Source organism: Odocoileus virginianus, chromosome 3 (assembly GCF_023699985.2).
Source record: "Odocoileus virginianus isolate 20LAN1187 ecotype Illinois chromosome 3, Ovbor_1.2, whole genome shotgun sequence".
Lineage (NCBI taxonomy): Eukaryota > Metazoa > Chordata > Mammalia > Artiodactyla > Cervidae > Odocoileus > Odocoileus virginianus.
Window position 1 is genome coordinate 90,518,488 of NC_069676.1, and position 15,209 is coordinate 90,533,696.

At 36.7% G+C, this 15,209-nt stretch overlaps 1 protein-coding gene across 1 annotated transcript in view; it reads left to right on the forward strand.

Annotated features, from left to right (window-relative positions):
- Positions 1 to 13,996, forward strand: part of ERAP2 (endoplasmic reticulum aminopeptidase 2) — a 44,411-nt gene extending 30,415 nt beyond the window's left edge. The window contains exons 13-19 of the mRNA XM_020875470.2: positions 172 to 355; positions 4,366 to 4,522; positions 4,994 to 5,178; positions 8,300 to 8,461; positions 8,962 to 9,102; positions 11,391 to 11,472; positions 12,172 to 13,996. Of these exons, the coding sequence (XP_020731129.2) occupies positions 172 to 355; positions 4,366 to 4,522; positions 4,994 to 5,178; positions 8,300 to 8,461; positions 8,962 to 9,102; positions 11,391 to 11,472; positions 12,172 to 12,315 (1,055 nt within the window). The 3' untranslated portion in view covers positions 12,316 to 13,996. The remainder of the gene's footprint in view (positions 1 to 171; positions 356 to 4,365; positions 4,523 to 4,993; positions 5,179 to 8,299; positions 8,462 to 8,961; positions 9,103 to 11,390; positions 11,473 to 12,171) is intronic.
- The last annotated feature ends 1,213 nt before the right edge of the window (positions 13,997 to 15,209 follow it).

Sequence of the window (15,209 nt, forward strand, 5' to 3'; positions counted from 1 at the left end):
ACCATTCCCAAAATAAGCCATCCAGCAGACTCTGAAAGTAAGTATCACCATGAGTCTTCCAGAACTTTGTCTTCCCATTGATCTATTACTAATGATATGAAGAATACTTCTGGTGATATTCATGATGTGTTCTTTGATGAGGAAATACCTATACCAATTTTCTCCTCCTAGATACTCTGGATTTATCTGAGAAGACCAACTGGGTGAAGTTCAACGTGGACACCAACGGCTACTATGTCGTTCATTATGAGGGACAAGGATGGGACGAGCTCATTACGTTGTTGAATCAGAACCACACACTTCTCAGACCGAAGGACAGAATAGGTCTGATTCATGATGTGTTTCAGCTAGTAAGGTAACGCAAAACTTCAACTGATTTCACAGGAAATCACTGCTCCCTAACCAGCTATGTTAGATTTCAAATCAAATGTTCAGTGTTGATCATTCATATGATATGGATTCGAATGGAGGTCAAATACTGGCCATGGGGTCAAAGCCTACCCACTGATGAAATATTTTCACTCACCTAATGTTTAAAAATTTAATTCAACATTTCAAAATGTGGAGAAACGTATGTAAAAACCCTGACTTCTGGAATCCCTTCAATAATGAGAAGATTTGGCAACTGTGGGTCTTCGTTCCCACAGGGCAGCCATAGCGGAGGATGCAGTGGGCAGATCTTCCTTAAGCCAGGTCTGCGTTCACCTCGGTACCCAAGTCCTCAATGATACACGTGAGGGTGTCTTTCACTCCATTGTGGTCGCCTCCAGGCATTTACGCTTTTGACCTCGGGTTTTAAATTGTTTATGCTGGAAGCTTGCTGTTTCACCAAATACTGACATAATCTGTTAGACAAAAGGTTTAAATATGTTATAATCTTTGTAATCCTAAAATCTGGTGCACAAGCCATTCCTTACTTTGCTCACATCAGGGAAATCAACATGAAATTGGTAGAAAAATTAAGGAAGAATTGGCTACTTCTGTTTATTCCTCTTTAGACTTTCCTGGAAAGATAACAATATTTTCTTTCCTTTTTCCTACTTGTCATCAATGGAATAATAGGTAGAATAAATCAAGTCACCAGGTCACTGGTGGGAAAAAAGTTGGGGATCAGGTGACATATTATGCTCTGTAAACTTTTCCTATTTTGAGAATTACTTTAATGCACTCATTTGATTCAGTGTGACATTCTTTTCTTTCACATGCTTTTTTAGGTCAAATTAAGCAAATGTAACCAGCAAAACATCTCTCAAGCAGAGCTTCTCTGTACAACAGAATTCCCTAGTTAGAAAAGGAAGAGGATTGGGAGCTTAACCCCCAGCCCCAAAGGTCTCAGGACTGTCATGAGCTATCCTACTTCTGCCTGGATGCATGCGAGACCAACTGAGAAGCAGACTATGGCTAGTTGAGGGAGGTTTGTTTGCTCAAAGGAGAAACTCTGAGATGATTGCAAAGAAAATAGATTAAAAATTTAAAACTAGGCAGAATGAAGAATATTGACAACTCAGAATACGAAAGCCAATCTTTCCAGCAGTTGAAAGTTGTTTTTTTGCTCTTTCTAGCCCATAAATTTATGTGTACTCTCAATTTAGCAGCAGGAACCCTGTAGTTATTGATGTATCAGTGGAAAAGCAATCATCATTTCTGTACCAACTAGATAGGTTAGTGAAGTCCTGAGTACAAATTTTGGCTTAAAACAGGTCAACCACCAATATGTACTACCTCTTATTGTTTGACCTTTGACAAGCTATGTAACCTTTTTAAACCTAAATTTTCTAGTCTTCAAAACTTTTTTAGTCTTTAAAACTCCAGTAATAATAATGTCTCTCATAGGAGGTTGTTTTGAGGGTTGCACAAGGTAATGTAGATCCAGCACTGAGTACAGTAATAAATGCCCAATAAATGGCAGCTGTGAGCATGAGTAGTCTGATCTAATATAAACTGTTTAAAAGATCATGCATTGAATAGGAAGATGAGGTGACAACATAGAAAAATGCATTTCAAATAATGTGAAACTGAAAAGAAAAAGCAGAATGTAAGCTTAGGTTAGCAACTACATGGAAAAAAAAAAAAAAGAGCTAATGGTGAAAAAAAACAAAAGCAGAAAGAAATATTCCAAAGTGCTATTAATGAATATGTAGGGGTAATGAAATTTTGTGTTTTTCTCCTTCTTTAATTTCCAACTGTCTTGTAATTTGTTTATATTACTTTTATAATAAAAGTAATTGTATAAGAAAATAATTCTAAAGTCTCATAATAGGTCTAAATTCTTTTTTCTTATTCCTCTGCTTTGGTGATATGTATTCTTTCCTTCCCTGCTTTGTGAAATATCTACTTAAGAGTTTAAGTATATAATCTGTGATCACATTGAGTTTAGAGATAAAATTTGACCCAGGAATGCATATTCATTTTAACTGAGTTTTCATACTTGTTATTAAATATTAATACTTGGATCTCCTCTGAGTTGAGTGGAATTAAGATGGCAACCATAATTTCCTTACTGGTAAACTATTTATTTTTTTATTCCAATACCCTAGAAAGAAGTCCCAGATTGTTTCCTCAGGAATACAGTTTATTTCACAAAGGTACCATTTAGCTGAAACCTTATACAAATAAGTAGATATAGATTTTTTTGTTGGGCTAAAATGTATGCTTATACATAGGTTTAGTCTTTAAGGTAAACAGACATTCAGATAACATTTTGTGCATTAATTGAAGCAGAAGGCAGGTAGTGAAGGGCTGGATTTTTATTAAATAATAACTACATGAAAATGATTCCCTCTTTGATGAATATTAAGATGAAAGTGTTTTAAGTAGGTAGCTTTTTGACCCTAGAATATAATACCTAGTTTTGTCCTTTGCTTATCCTCTAAGTAGAGTATACTTCATAGTACCAGTAAAGAAATAATGTGTCACGCTGAATCAAGTGGGTACTCTGCAGTAATTCCCAGAATAGGAAATGTTTCCAACGCATAATACTCCACCTGGTCCTTAACATTGTTTCTGTTGGGGACCTTGTGACCTGATTTATTTTACATATTATTCTGTTGATGATAAATAGAAGAAAGAAAACAGCTTGTCTTTCCAGGAAAGTCTAAACATAAGCAGTCAATTCCTCTTTAATTTCTCTACCAGTTTCACGTTGATTTCCCCAATGTGAGCAATGTAATGAATGGATTGTGTACTAGATTTAACATTTAAAATTGTAAAGGTTGTGACTATATTTATACTTAGCTAGTGCACCATATATTATGACACTTACACATGTGGGAAGGAATAGTGACATTTTGTGGATTTGTATTTTTAAAAATACAGCAGACTATAAAATCGTAGCGCATATGGTCCAGCCCTCTGTCTTCAGATGAAATTTTTAGAAAATGGACTGTAGGTCTGTTTTAAAGCAGTATGTCATTGTGACTGAGAAGAGTATAGTCACAACAAAAGTTGGTTCTTTTTAATGCCACTTCTTTCTAGTTTCAGTTCCCTTGTTTCAGATGAGCATTTAAAATTTTAAAAAACCCAAAGGAGGTAGGGCATTATATTAATGAAAAATTCAACACAGATATCTTTGTTCTGGAATCTGTTTCCATATCAAACTAATATGCTTGATTTGAGAGTTGGATGCTGGCAAGAATGGGTTATAGACACTGCAGGGACATAGGTCTTCTCAGAAATATGAGTGAGCAACCACTTTATGAAGGTGACAATATAATAACTTACTTCTTCTATAGAAGAGACACTAAAGTTTTAGTACTCAGAATAATAGTTTTGTTGTTTGTTTGCAGTAAAGGAAAATATAGAGAAGACATATCACTTTAGAATCTAAATAGATTCTTTAAAAACAAAGAAAGTCCTTGTTTTGGCCTATGCAGAATAACTGCAGCTTCTCTGTTAGGCCCTAGGAAGAGACGTCAAAAAAAAAAAAAAAGATATGGCACCTGTCCTCAAAATTTCCAAATATACTTGGAGGAACAATTCAAAACCACAAATTAAGCAATTAGAGAATGACAAGTACAAGTGAAAAGTTTGATATTATTGGTACTAGATATTAATATTAGCTGTTTATTTCATTTAGAAAGCTCTTATTTATGTTTAGGCATTATTCAAAGCACTTTACCTATATTAACTCATTTAATCCTCAAAACAGAGATTTAAAGTAGATTCTAATATTATTCCCATTATATAGAAGAGGCAGGTGGAGTTCAGGGGTTAATTTGCCCACGTCAGTGGGAGAGGTAGGAGTTAAACCAAGTGGTTTGAATATAATGAGCTGCTTCTGTTATTGCTCTCCGTATCATCTTACTACTTAAAATATTGAGAACTGTAAGATATGCACAAACCACCGACATTTGTTTTATACCTCAGTGCAGGAAGGCTGACCCTAGACAAAGCTCTTGACCTGACTCGCTACCTCCAACATGAAACAAGCATTCCCGCGCTTCTCAAAGGTCTGGAATACCTAGAATTATTTTACCACATGGTGGAAAGAAGGAACATTTCAGATGTCACTGAAAATCTCAAGGTTTGTGTTCCTTTCAGAAGATTCATTAAGTAAAAGACACAGTAGTTGGACGATCAATGAGACTTGATCTATTTTGTGTGAACTCTTGGGGTTAAATCTTGGAGAATATCAGGAAATTGGCTGGGAGCACAGTCAACACTTAAGCACCTAATGGTTGGATATCCCCTGGTCCTTGTCATCATCACCCTAAGAGCTGGGTACTAGGGTCATAAGCAAAGCATGCCTCCTAAGGGGATTTTATCTTACATCAGTTGATAGTCCCCTCTCAGATAAGAAATTAAACTGTACTTCTAATGGAGACATGAACTGTGGTGGGTGGAGACCACACACCAGAAAAAGAGAAGCAAAATGTAGAGATTAGGAGTTCTATGCTTCGGGAAAGGTTTCATGCAGACCCATTAGATGGGTGAGTGAGAGCTGTGTGAAGAACTAAATTTAGCTTCTCTGTAAGCCATCCTCTGCTTTCTGCAGCATCACCTTCTCCAGTATTTTAAGCCAGTGATTGACACGCAAAGCTGGGTTGACGAGGGCTCCGTCTGGGACAGAATGCTTCGCTCCACTGTCTTGAAGCTGGCCTGTTACCTGAACCATGCTCCTTGCATCCAGAAAGCAACTGAACTCTTCTCTCAGTGGATGGAATCCAGTGGAAAATTAAAGTAAATCTGGACTTCTGTTCTTTGTTCCTTTCCTTTTGATGTAGAAGTCTTTGATCATGCAAGACATTAAATCTAAAACCTTTTAGTGAGGATAGAAAAAGAAAAAAAACATGCTGGGAATTACATACCCTTGTTTCATGCTCCCACATAGTAAGTGCTCAATAGATTTTTGTGGGAAGTGAGGTTTAGTTCCCTGTAGGGAAAAGCTAATAAACATTAGCATGGTTTCAGAAAGACAGCCAAGGGGTGAAAGTGGGGTAGACTAGAGTGGTGCCCGATCTCCAAGAGTAATGCCTTTTAAAGATAAAAAGCAATGTTAAATGTACATGCAATCGAAACGCCAATGATCAATTGATGAAACAAAAAACCAGGTGTTGGGGAGGGAGCTTTGTTCAATATATTTACTTCCTCATTAACCAATACCATACCACATACCCCACATACCACGTCTTAGCCTCAAGTTTCAGCTTTGATAGGAAACTGATGATTTGGGCCATCTAAAGGATGTATAAGGTGGCAAAATTGATTCCAGTGGTTGTTGTAATTAGCTAGATGCCCAGTGATCAAATGGATTCTGTTGCAGTTCAATCTAGCAGCTGCAACCCATAGTACTAAAAGACACCACAATCTTTTCAATGTAAGCCTTGATTTCTGCCCAACACCTGATTTTATATTGTTGCTATTAAAACCCTGACTTTCAAGCTGGATGTCTTGAGAAATCAAATCTGTATGTGAATTAAGGAAAATTCATTTTTTAGAATAGAAAAAAAATTCACTGCTTTAGTACCAGGTAAAGCAATAGTGTCAATTTTTCCTCTGCCAAATTGTTATGAAATGCTATCACAATTTATCTCCGTATAACTAAATCTCCTTGAGCTTTTTGAAATCTTTTCTTGATTTCTTATTTTTTTAAAAAGTAATTTGTTCTCTTCTTTTTGGACTTTTTCACTCTTTAGGATTTAGGCCTAAATTAGTTCTAGGGGAAAAAAATTCTTTTAGCTGTATTCTTCTCTTCTTTTTGTTCATGTTTGAATAAACTCTATGAATGAGGCTAAAATATAAACATTCTGCTGCCCTATAGCACATAAGAATATATTCTGTCTTTATGCTACTTTACAAAAGGAATGATCTTACCTAGAGTAACTCAAGTCCAGTAGATGTGATGGTTCAACATGTTGAATAGGATGCTATACCTATGAAAAAATTCTAGGAAAATCTCATTTAAGCTTGTAATCAAGAGTACATAATCAAATATTTTAGGTTTATTTTTTTAAAGCTTAAGACCATCAGTACTAATCCTTTATAGATTACTTCATTCATTCATGAATTCAGAATATAATGTTTTGCCTGTTGCTTTTGTGCCAGGCACTGTAATTAGTGCTAATAAGCTAGTGAAAGAAACAACTAGGTGTCCTACCTTCAAAGAACTTACAATTCATTTGTTACCAATTTTTATAAATTTGTACAGTTCAGTTGCTCAGTCATGTCCGACTCTTTGCAACCCCATGAACCGCAGCTCGCCAGGCCTCCCTGTCCATCACCAACTCCCGGAGTTTACCCAAACTCATGTCCATTGAGTCGGTGATGCCATCCAACCATTTCATCCTCTGTCATCCCCTTCTCCTCCTGCCCTCAATCTTTCCCAACATCAGGGTCTTTTCAAATGAGTCAGCTCTTCGAGTCAGGTGGCCAAAATATTGGAGTTTCAGCTTCAACATCAGTCCTTCCAATGAACACCCAGGACCGATTTCCTGTAGTAAAATAAACTAAAATAAAAATAATGTGGATTATAATTTGGTTACTTTTTGTTTCATGATTCAAAGGCTCTTGGGTATTTATGTATATATAGTACAGTGGAAATAGTACAGTTTTAGAATCATAGGTCTAAATCCCATCTCAAAAAAGGCTAATATGTCACCTTGGTGCAAGTTACTTAAGCTTTCTGAACTTTATTTCCACTTCTAAAAAATTAGGGTAACTCTTCCATCTCACTGGGTAGCTTTGGCAGTTAAGTAAGTTATATAGAGACTAGTGCAATGTTATGGACCCTGTATGATAAATTCAAATTTCCTGTCCCATCCCTGCTTCTCTGTATTGCAGGTTTTCCAAGCCATCAATATGGATATTAGCTATTACTGATCAATTATATTTGGAATTAAAAATCATAACTAAATTAAAATAAAGACTAGTTAGTATCCTTTAGGACAATAAAACTTGAAAACCATGGTGTCCTCTTTAGGGGGACAGAAAATAAGAATATTGCATCCTATCATTTTACAGAATTATAATATAAATGACTGAACTCTAAACAACTGTGCTAAATTACAATATTTTATACCTAGAGAGTCAGATAGCCCTCAAACAGGCCTACTAGAATACACTCCTAAAGTGACATTAAAGCAACAAGTAATAATTAAAAAAAAAATCATATAGTACCAATATATGCAAGTTAGTGACAGAATTCTATACAAACCAGTGCATTTATATTTCAGAAATCATCTCTTTTATTAATTTCATCAGCTTCTCATCATGATTCTCCATGTAGTTTAAATTTTTGATTATTATTCTTTAAACATTTTATCATCAATAGGAAAAAACACAAATAATTTGCAAAGTAATAGTACATAAAATTCTTCCATAAAGAAGGCTGAACACCAAAGAATTGATGCTTTTGAATTGTGGTGCTGGAGACTTGAGAGTCCCTTGGATAGCAAGAAGATCAAACCAGTCAATCCTAAAGGAAGTCAACCCCGGATATTCACTGGAAGCTGAAACTCCTATACTTTGGCCTCCTGATGCGAACAACTGACTCACTGGAAAAGACCCTGGTGATGGGAAAGACTGAGGGCAGAGGAGAAGTGGGCAACAGAGGATAAGATGGTTGGATGGCATCTCTGAATCAATGGACATGAGTTTGAGCAAACTCAAGGAGATAGAGAAGGACAGGGAAGCCTAGTGTGCTGCAGTCCATGGGGTCGCAAAGAGTCAGATACAGCTTAGTGACTGAACAACAAAAGGAAATAACTCAAGGGCGATTCTGTTTTAGAATTTAAAATCATAATAAGAAAAACTAATTTTTTCTTTCATAGAATTTTTTTCACTTTTGTGCTTAATATTACAGTATCCCAACAGATGTTTTAAAGATCGTGTATTCCGTGGGGGCTCAAACAACAGCAGGATGGAACTACCTTTTAGAGCAATATGAACTGTCATTGTCGGGTGCTGAAAAAAACAAAATTCTGTATGCATTGTCAACCAGCAAACATCAGGAAAAGTTAATGAAGTAAGTGAATTTAAATTGTTAAAAGTAAACTTACACGTATTCAGGAAAGTTACTAAAATTCAGCCATCAATTTCAGAACCATATAATAATAATTAAATCAGGATTCGAACCATTTTGAATTTTTTCCAAAAACCATGTATTGACAAAATGCACATAGTGAAAACAGATGTTCCTTAATCACGTGATTGATACTAAGCAAACAGCTATGTTTTACAGCCAGAACCTTAGAGGAAAATTATTATTATTAAAAAATAAATTTTTGTGTATAAGATGCTAATTGAAGTTTACTGAAATAGTGGATAAAATTACTTCTAGAGTAAAGCAAACATTTAACTGGAATATTAAAAATGTTAGCCAGTAGAGAGTTTATTACTGTTTTTGGTACATTACACTTTTGTTGTGCCTCTTTCTCTCTGATTCTTTTAATATACTGATAGCCTGAGTTAATTTCCATTATAGAACACATGCTGTGAAAAATTAAGTGATCTTTGTTTCTTCAGGTTAATTGAACTAGGAATGGAAGGGAAGGTTATCAAGACGCAGGACTTGGCAGCTCTTCTTTTTGCGATTGCCAAAAATCCAAAGGGGCAGCAACTAGCCTGGAACTTTGTAAAAGAAAATTGGACCCATCTCCTTAAAAAGTTGGTATTTGTTTATATCCTAATAGCTCAGTTTGTAAATGATCTGCCTGCAATGCAGAGACCCAGGTTCAATCCCTGGACTGGGAAGATCCCCTGGAGAAGGGATAGGCTACCCACTCCTGTATTCTTGGGTTTCCTGGTGACTCAGCTGGTAAAGCATCCACCTGCAACGCGGGAGACCTGGGTTTGATCCCTGGGTTGGGAAGATCCCCTGGAGAAGGGATAGGCTACCCACTCCTGTATTCTTGGGTTTCCTGGTGACTCAGCTGGTAAAGCATCCGCCTGCAATGCGGGAGACCTGGGTTTGATCCCTGGGTTGGGAAGATCCCCTGGAGAAGGGATAGGCTACCCACTCCTGTATTCTTGGGTTTCCTGGTGACTCAGCTGGTAAAGCATCCGCCTGCAATGCGGGAGACCTGGGTTTGATCCCTGGGTTGGGAAGATCCCCTGGAGAAGGGATAGGCTACCCACTCCAGTATTCTGGCCTGGAGAATTCCACGGGGTTGCAGAGTCGGACACGACTGAGCGACTTTCACAGTGTGTGTTCTTCCACCCAGATATTTCAGTTGCCTAAAACCAAGTTTAATCAGATGTTCCCTAAAGCATATGAATGACATTATTTTTACCCAAATGGTTTGATGAAGTGTGTCGATTTTAAAACTCACTAGCCCTCTGTCCAGGTATAAGGGAGAGGAATGAAAAGAAGGGGATGGGAAACAGATTTCTGTTACTCATCTCAGGCAATGAAGAATTGCTGGAAACAAGTAAGAGCTGAGTTAAATCCAGTCATCAATCCCATCCCCTTTTCCCTTCTGGCTCTCTCCCTAGCCCAGAAGAAAGCAATGAAGCCGTATATAGTACAGCAAAATATTTCATTTACTTTGTTAATACAGTTTTGTTCTGGGGGAAAAAAACTTGAGAGAGTTTGAAGATAACTAATCCCTTCCTCCAGTTCCCTTGGAGAGGTAACAAACATAGTGGAGAGCTTGCAGGCAATAGAAGAAATTAATCAGAAGTGTCTGGGGAGCTCCCCTCCAAAACTAGATGGGTTATGAGTCTTTTCTGGGGTTTCAGCTTTTGGACGACCTATAGCTCACTGCAATGTGCTCCTGGCCCTAAAACAGTCCCAGAAAAAAGCAATAATGATTAGATTTCCTCAGAATGTACAGGATGGCATTGCTTTCTCTCACAACAGACCCCCCTGCAAAGGTGTTCAACCATTCCTCGTCCAATTTCAAAATGTCACTTATTAACTCTATGGAAAATACCCTAAATGAAAGAGCTGTGCAGTTTGCTCTGTATTTTTGTGTCATTTAGCATGTCTGATGTCAGTCATCCTCAGTTCCTCATCCCTCTCATTTCTTAGTCATAAAGGAGTCAGGGTTCTCACTGATAGCTTTTTGTGAGCAAAAAGCACATCTCTACCCACTTCAAGACCTCCACATGAGACCAAATTAGTTAGAAACTGTTTTAAAAACAAAACAAAACAAAAAACACTTTCCTTAAACACCGTACTGGAACCATTGGTTTTGTTTTTGCGTGACTCTCCGTTCCCTCCTGGAATGATCAGATTTCTCTAAGTGGAAATTAGTCTCCTCTCCAACCATGTGCAGAGCCCAGACTTGGAAGCATGTCTGAGATGTATCTGTGCTCTGCTTTGCAATATGAAGCCCTTTGACCTGTGGCCAAATTCTCTATGTAAGACACGGGGGTAAAGGATGCCATCTGTGGCTTTGAACAAGAGTTCCACTGACTATTCCCCAATAAGTATGATGTTTAAACACAGGGGTGTCCAAAATGAATTAGGGAAGGTTGCAAGACAGTGCTTTAGAGTGCAAGAAGAAAATATCACTACACGTATTATTTCTTACCTTGTGCTCTTAAGTTTTTCTTTTTACCTTTTAGTTAGTCTGTGCATATAATTCATAAATAAAAATATGTATATTGGGAAATTCTTGGTCAAAAAATTTTGTTGATGGAATGCACATTCAAAAACTGTAGGGTGCTGCTTTAAATATGAACTTAAATTTAGACATAAACATTTGTCACATTTCCTAAAAAAGCTTTATCTAAATTTTAATTTTATGGTCAAATTTGATAAATTTCATAGCTTTCAGATTTTACCAGATGCATATGAGCTATTCTTGTAGTAATTGATAGTATCCATTGTAATGTACAGGTTTATCATATAGTTACTAATGTTACATAGTTTAAATATATATAGCATGTTATAAACATAAGGTCATTGGTCCTATTACTTACGTCTATGAAATTCCTTTTATTTTCAGATTTGAGTTGGGCTCATTCCCCATGAGAACGATCGTCTCCGGCACAACATCTCACTTTTCTTCCAAGGATGAGTTGCAGGAGGTTTGTGATTCTCCATTGCCAACAGTTTAAAAATAAATGTTCAAGTTATAGAATTGAAAGTAAATTTAGATGCAATCTGGCTTTGAGTTGTTATTTTATTAAAAGAAAATAAGCTATTTGTCCAATGTCACCTAGCAAATAAATGGAAGAGACAGAATTAATGTTCATAGCGTTCAAAATGAAAATTACACTTGAGGGATGAGTCCTTTTGTATTCTTTAGTTTGCATTATATCATCACAATCACTTGAGTGATTATGTTGAAGTTTTAAACAGTGCTTGAAGGTCTTTTTAACAATATTACTCTTTATGGGAGTTCTACTAACTTCTGTTTAAAAAGCATTCTTGTGTTTTACATTGTCTTTCCACAATAAATCTTGAATTTATTTACTTTTAAAGCAAATTCAGAACTTAAATCCCAGATCACTGTTTACTCTAAGAACTTGACTCAATCTCTTACCATTTTTACCTACAGTGTGCTTACTTGTCAGATTTGTCATTCCTGTCTTACTTTACCTATTGTTTGAAGATAAAGTGAAATAATTATGCCCCAAAAAGAGATGAAGAAAATAACTTTTCAGAGGTTGTCAGAGAAATGCTTGCACCTGTGTTTGTATAATCTGCAAGTTGTTTTGAAAGCCTTTGAAAGAGAAAGTGTTTTATGAACCATAGCAGTAATTCTTTTCTTGTTTTTTTTCCAGGTGAAACTGTTCTTTGAATCTCTTAAGGCCCAAGGATCACATCTAGATATATTTCAAACTATTCTGGAAGCGATATCCAAAAATATTAAGTGGCTGGAGAAGAACCTTCCCACCCTGAGGAAATGGCTACTGATTAGTATTTAAATGATCAATAGAAACAGCACATCAGATGCTGTGTCTGCGTGAAGTGGGCAAAGCTCAAGCCAGCGTTCCAGACAGTTTAACAAGAAAGAAGCCTCGAGAAGTCGGCCTACACACTGCCTGTGCTCAACGATCCCTTCTCGCTGACGGACATACGATGCTGGGCTGGAGCCCCAGTAGCCTATTTTAAAGTAAACCTCCTGAATAATGGAGATATGTGGAGATATAGATAGAAATAGCTGCCGCAACACAGACTGTCTACACTGCCCCACTTTAGGCAACTACTATTTTGCTTCTCTGATGCTTTTTAAGCCTTGCATAGTATCCTGGAGTTTTCCCAACCAGGTTACTTCTAAGGAAACATAACTAGTCTGCAAAAAAAAAAAAAATCTTTCTTTCACATCTTTCCATCTCCTCACCCTTCTGCTCTCTCAGCTCAGCCTGAATAGTTTATTTATTTTTTATCGTTCATGTAAAATCTCAATCAAATTATGAAGCATATGGATCAGGAAAACAGGCGTTGCCAAATCTCAGGTTATTACAAACTAGACGTCAGGGTTTGTCAAGGAAGCGAGGAAGGCCTTTTGGCTTGAGCCTCACATTCATGAAGAGCCTCGAAAAAGACTTCTGAGGTCATCTCTAAATGAAGTTAAATCTGGAGTCACAGCGGTCCAGGAGAGAAAGGTGATACCACTCCACTTTAACCGATGCACTATTGCGTTTGTAATCAATCTTTTGAAAATTGCAGAGTTAGATCATACTATCGGATCTATTTTGGCTTCAATATATTCTGTATACATTTTGGCTTAGTTTGATGTAAATATTTAAATGTATCACTATATTTTCTAAACCAATTTTGGCATTTCTTCACATTTTAAGGGAATCTCCATCTTTGAAATTGTTTGACTTAATTGTTTGACTAAGGTATTAGAAATAAAACATCACTCTAAATAAAGGTAGTACATTTATTAAATTCATGATCCACGTATAAGTCAGTATAAATTATAATAAGTTCTTGAAAGATTTGAATCAATACACAGATTACTATCTCATCTCGGTGATCAAAGAAGGCTGGGATTATTTGGGTGGGAGCAGGGTGGTGGGGTGTTATCCAATCCCTTTTAAAGTAATGTCATAAAGGTCTGTAGAACTTTCTCTACTGCCACAGTCAGAGACAGGATACATTTTGTATGGACATGAGCGTGACCCAATATATTTTGTTAAGTTTGTTTTTAAATAATTTCTCGGAGTCTTTCAAGCATCTTGGACTCTAGAGTTGGCCTGTTCATGGCCTTACAACGTTTATATAACATATAAGGGATGTCCCTGTAGAAGTGTATGTGTTTTTGCATAAAGAAACTGAAAGAATAAAAAATTCTATTTTTTCCACCAAAATAATATGTAAATTAAGCAGTAAAATATATATGAGTTTTGGTTGAATTGTGCCATTAATATTGCCGATAGTAAGAAAAGTACTTTCTCTTGGGTAATAACTTATCTGCCATAAATTTCCAGGGTTTTAATTCTCTTCCTTTTAGTTCCTTATTTAACTACATTTTTAATCTCTCAGATTCTCAAGAATTGAGTAAAGAAAGTGGAAATTTTATTATTTGATGAGAGTGAACATGAGAAGTGCTGTGCCAATGATGTTTTAATGAATAAAGAGTTTTTTTTTTAAAAGAAACACATTTATTAGTGTGGTATTTCAAAACCTTTATGGTGGATGCTAGACCCCTAAAACAAACTAAGGCTTGGCTAAAGTTAGTTTTAGTTTCTTTTACCTTGAATGAGGCCTTTCCTGGTGGCTCAGAGGGTAAAGCCTCTGCCTACAATGCAGGAGACTCGGGTTCAATCGGGAAGATCCCCTGGAGAAGGAAATGGCAACCCACTCCAGTACTCTTGCCTGAAGAATCCAAGGATGGAGGAACCTGGTAGGCTACAGTCCATGGGGTTGCAAAGAGCCAGTCATGACTGAGAGGCTTCATTTTCACTTTCACCTTGAATGAACAAACAAGTCAAGAAAAAGTTTATGTACAATATCACGAATAATGATGGAGTGACCAGACCCAACTTCAGCATGCTTCCCTGACTCCCCGCAGAGGCAGAGGGAAAATTTTGTGGTTTCCAAGGCCCACTCAGATTGAAAACCTTCCAGTCAGGGGAGCCCAGAGCAATGGCTTGTTCCCTTTCAGGGTCTGTGTCCCAGAGAATAGGCCTTTCAGCCCTCAAGAGTCCAACTCACTACCATGATATGATTTCTTTACCTACTTCATGTACCTACTTCTGCATTTAACTCTGCTATGTTACTGGGTCTATTTGAAGTTTCAGAAAAGCAAGCCTGGCAAGGAACTTCCTGGAGAGATCCTGATTTTCTGAGGGAAGTTCTTAGGTTTGTTTTATGTTTTGGAATTTTTTTTGACAGGGAAAGGGGTTATTCCGTTTCAAGCTATAAGGAGAGCCTCTATATAGTCACAGGACCTAGTTTTCTACTTAAACATTAATGTCTATGAAATACAAGATTGTTTATAGTAGCCACATTTATACTCTGCAACAAAATACCCCTTTATCTGAATTCATTATGACCTTATTTCCATTTGACTATGTCACTATTTTTCATTCTACACGTAATTACATTTACAGACTTTCAATCAACCATCTGTTGTCTGCTTGCTAAAACCTTAATCTTATCAGTCATGTCTCCAAGTCCTAAAGAAAAAAGAGTGAAAGGGATTATGAAAGCAGTGGGTTTGCTGGATTTGAAGTGTATATATATTTTACAGAATCTAATATTTTAATAGGTAATGCCAAATTATTTTCCTGAAAGGAGGTGTTAATTCGCTTCCTTCTTACCCTTATATTCTTATTTGTCAGTGTCAAATGGTAATTTTTTTGTATTT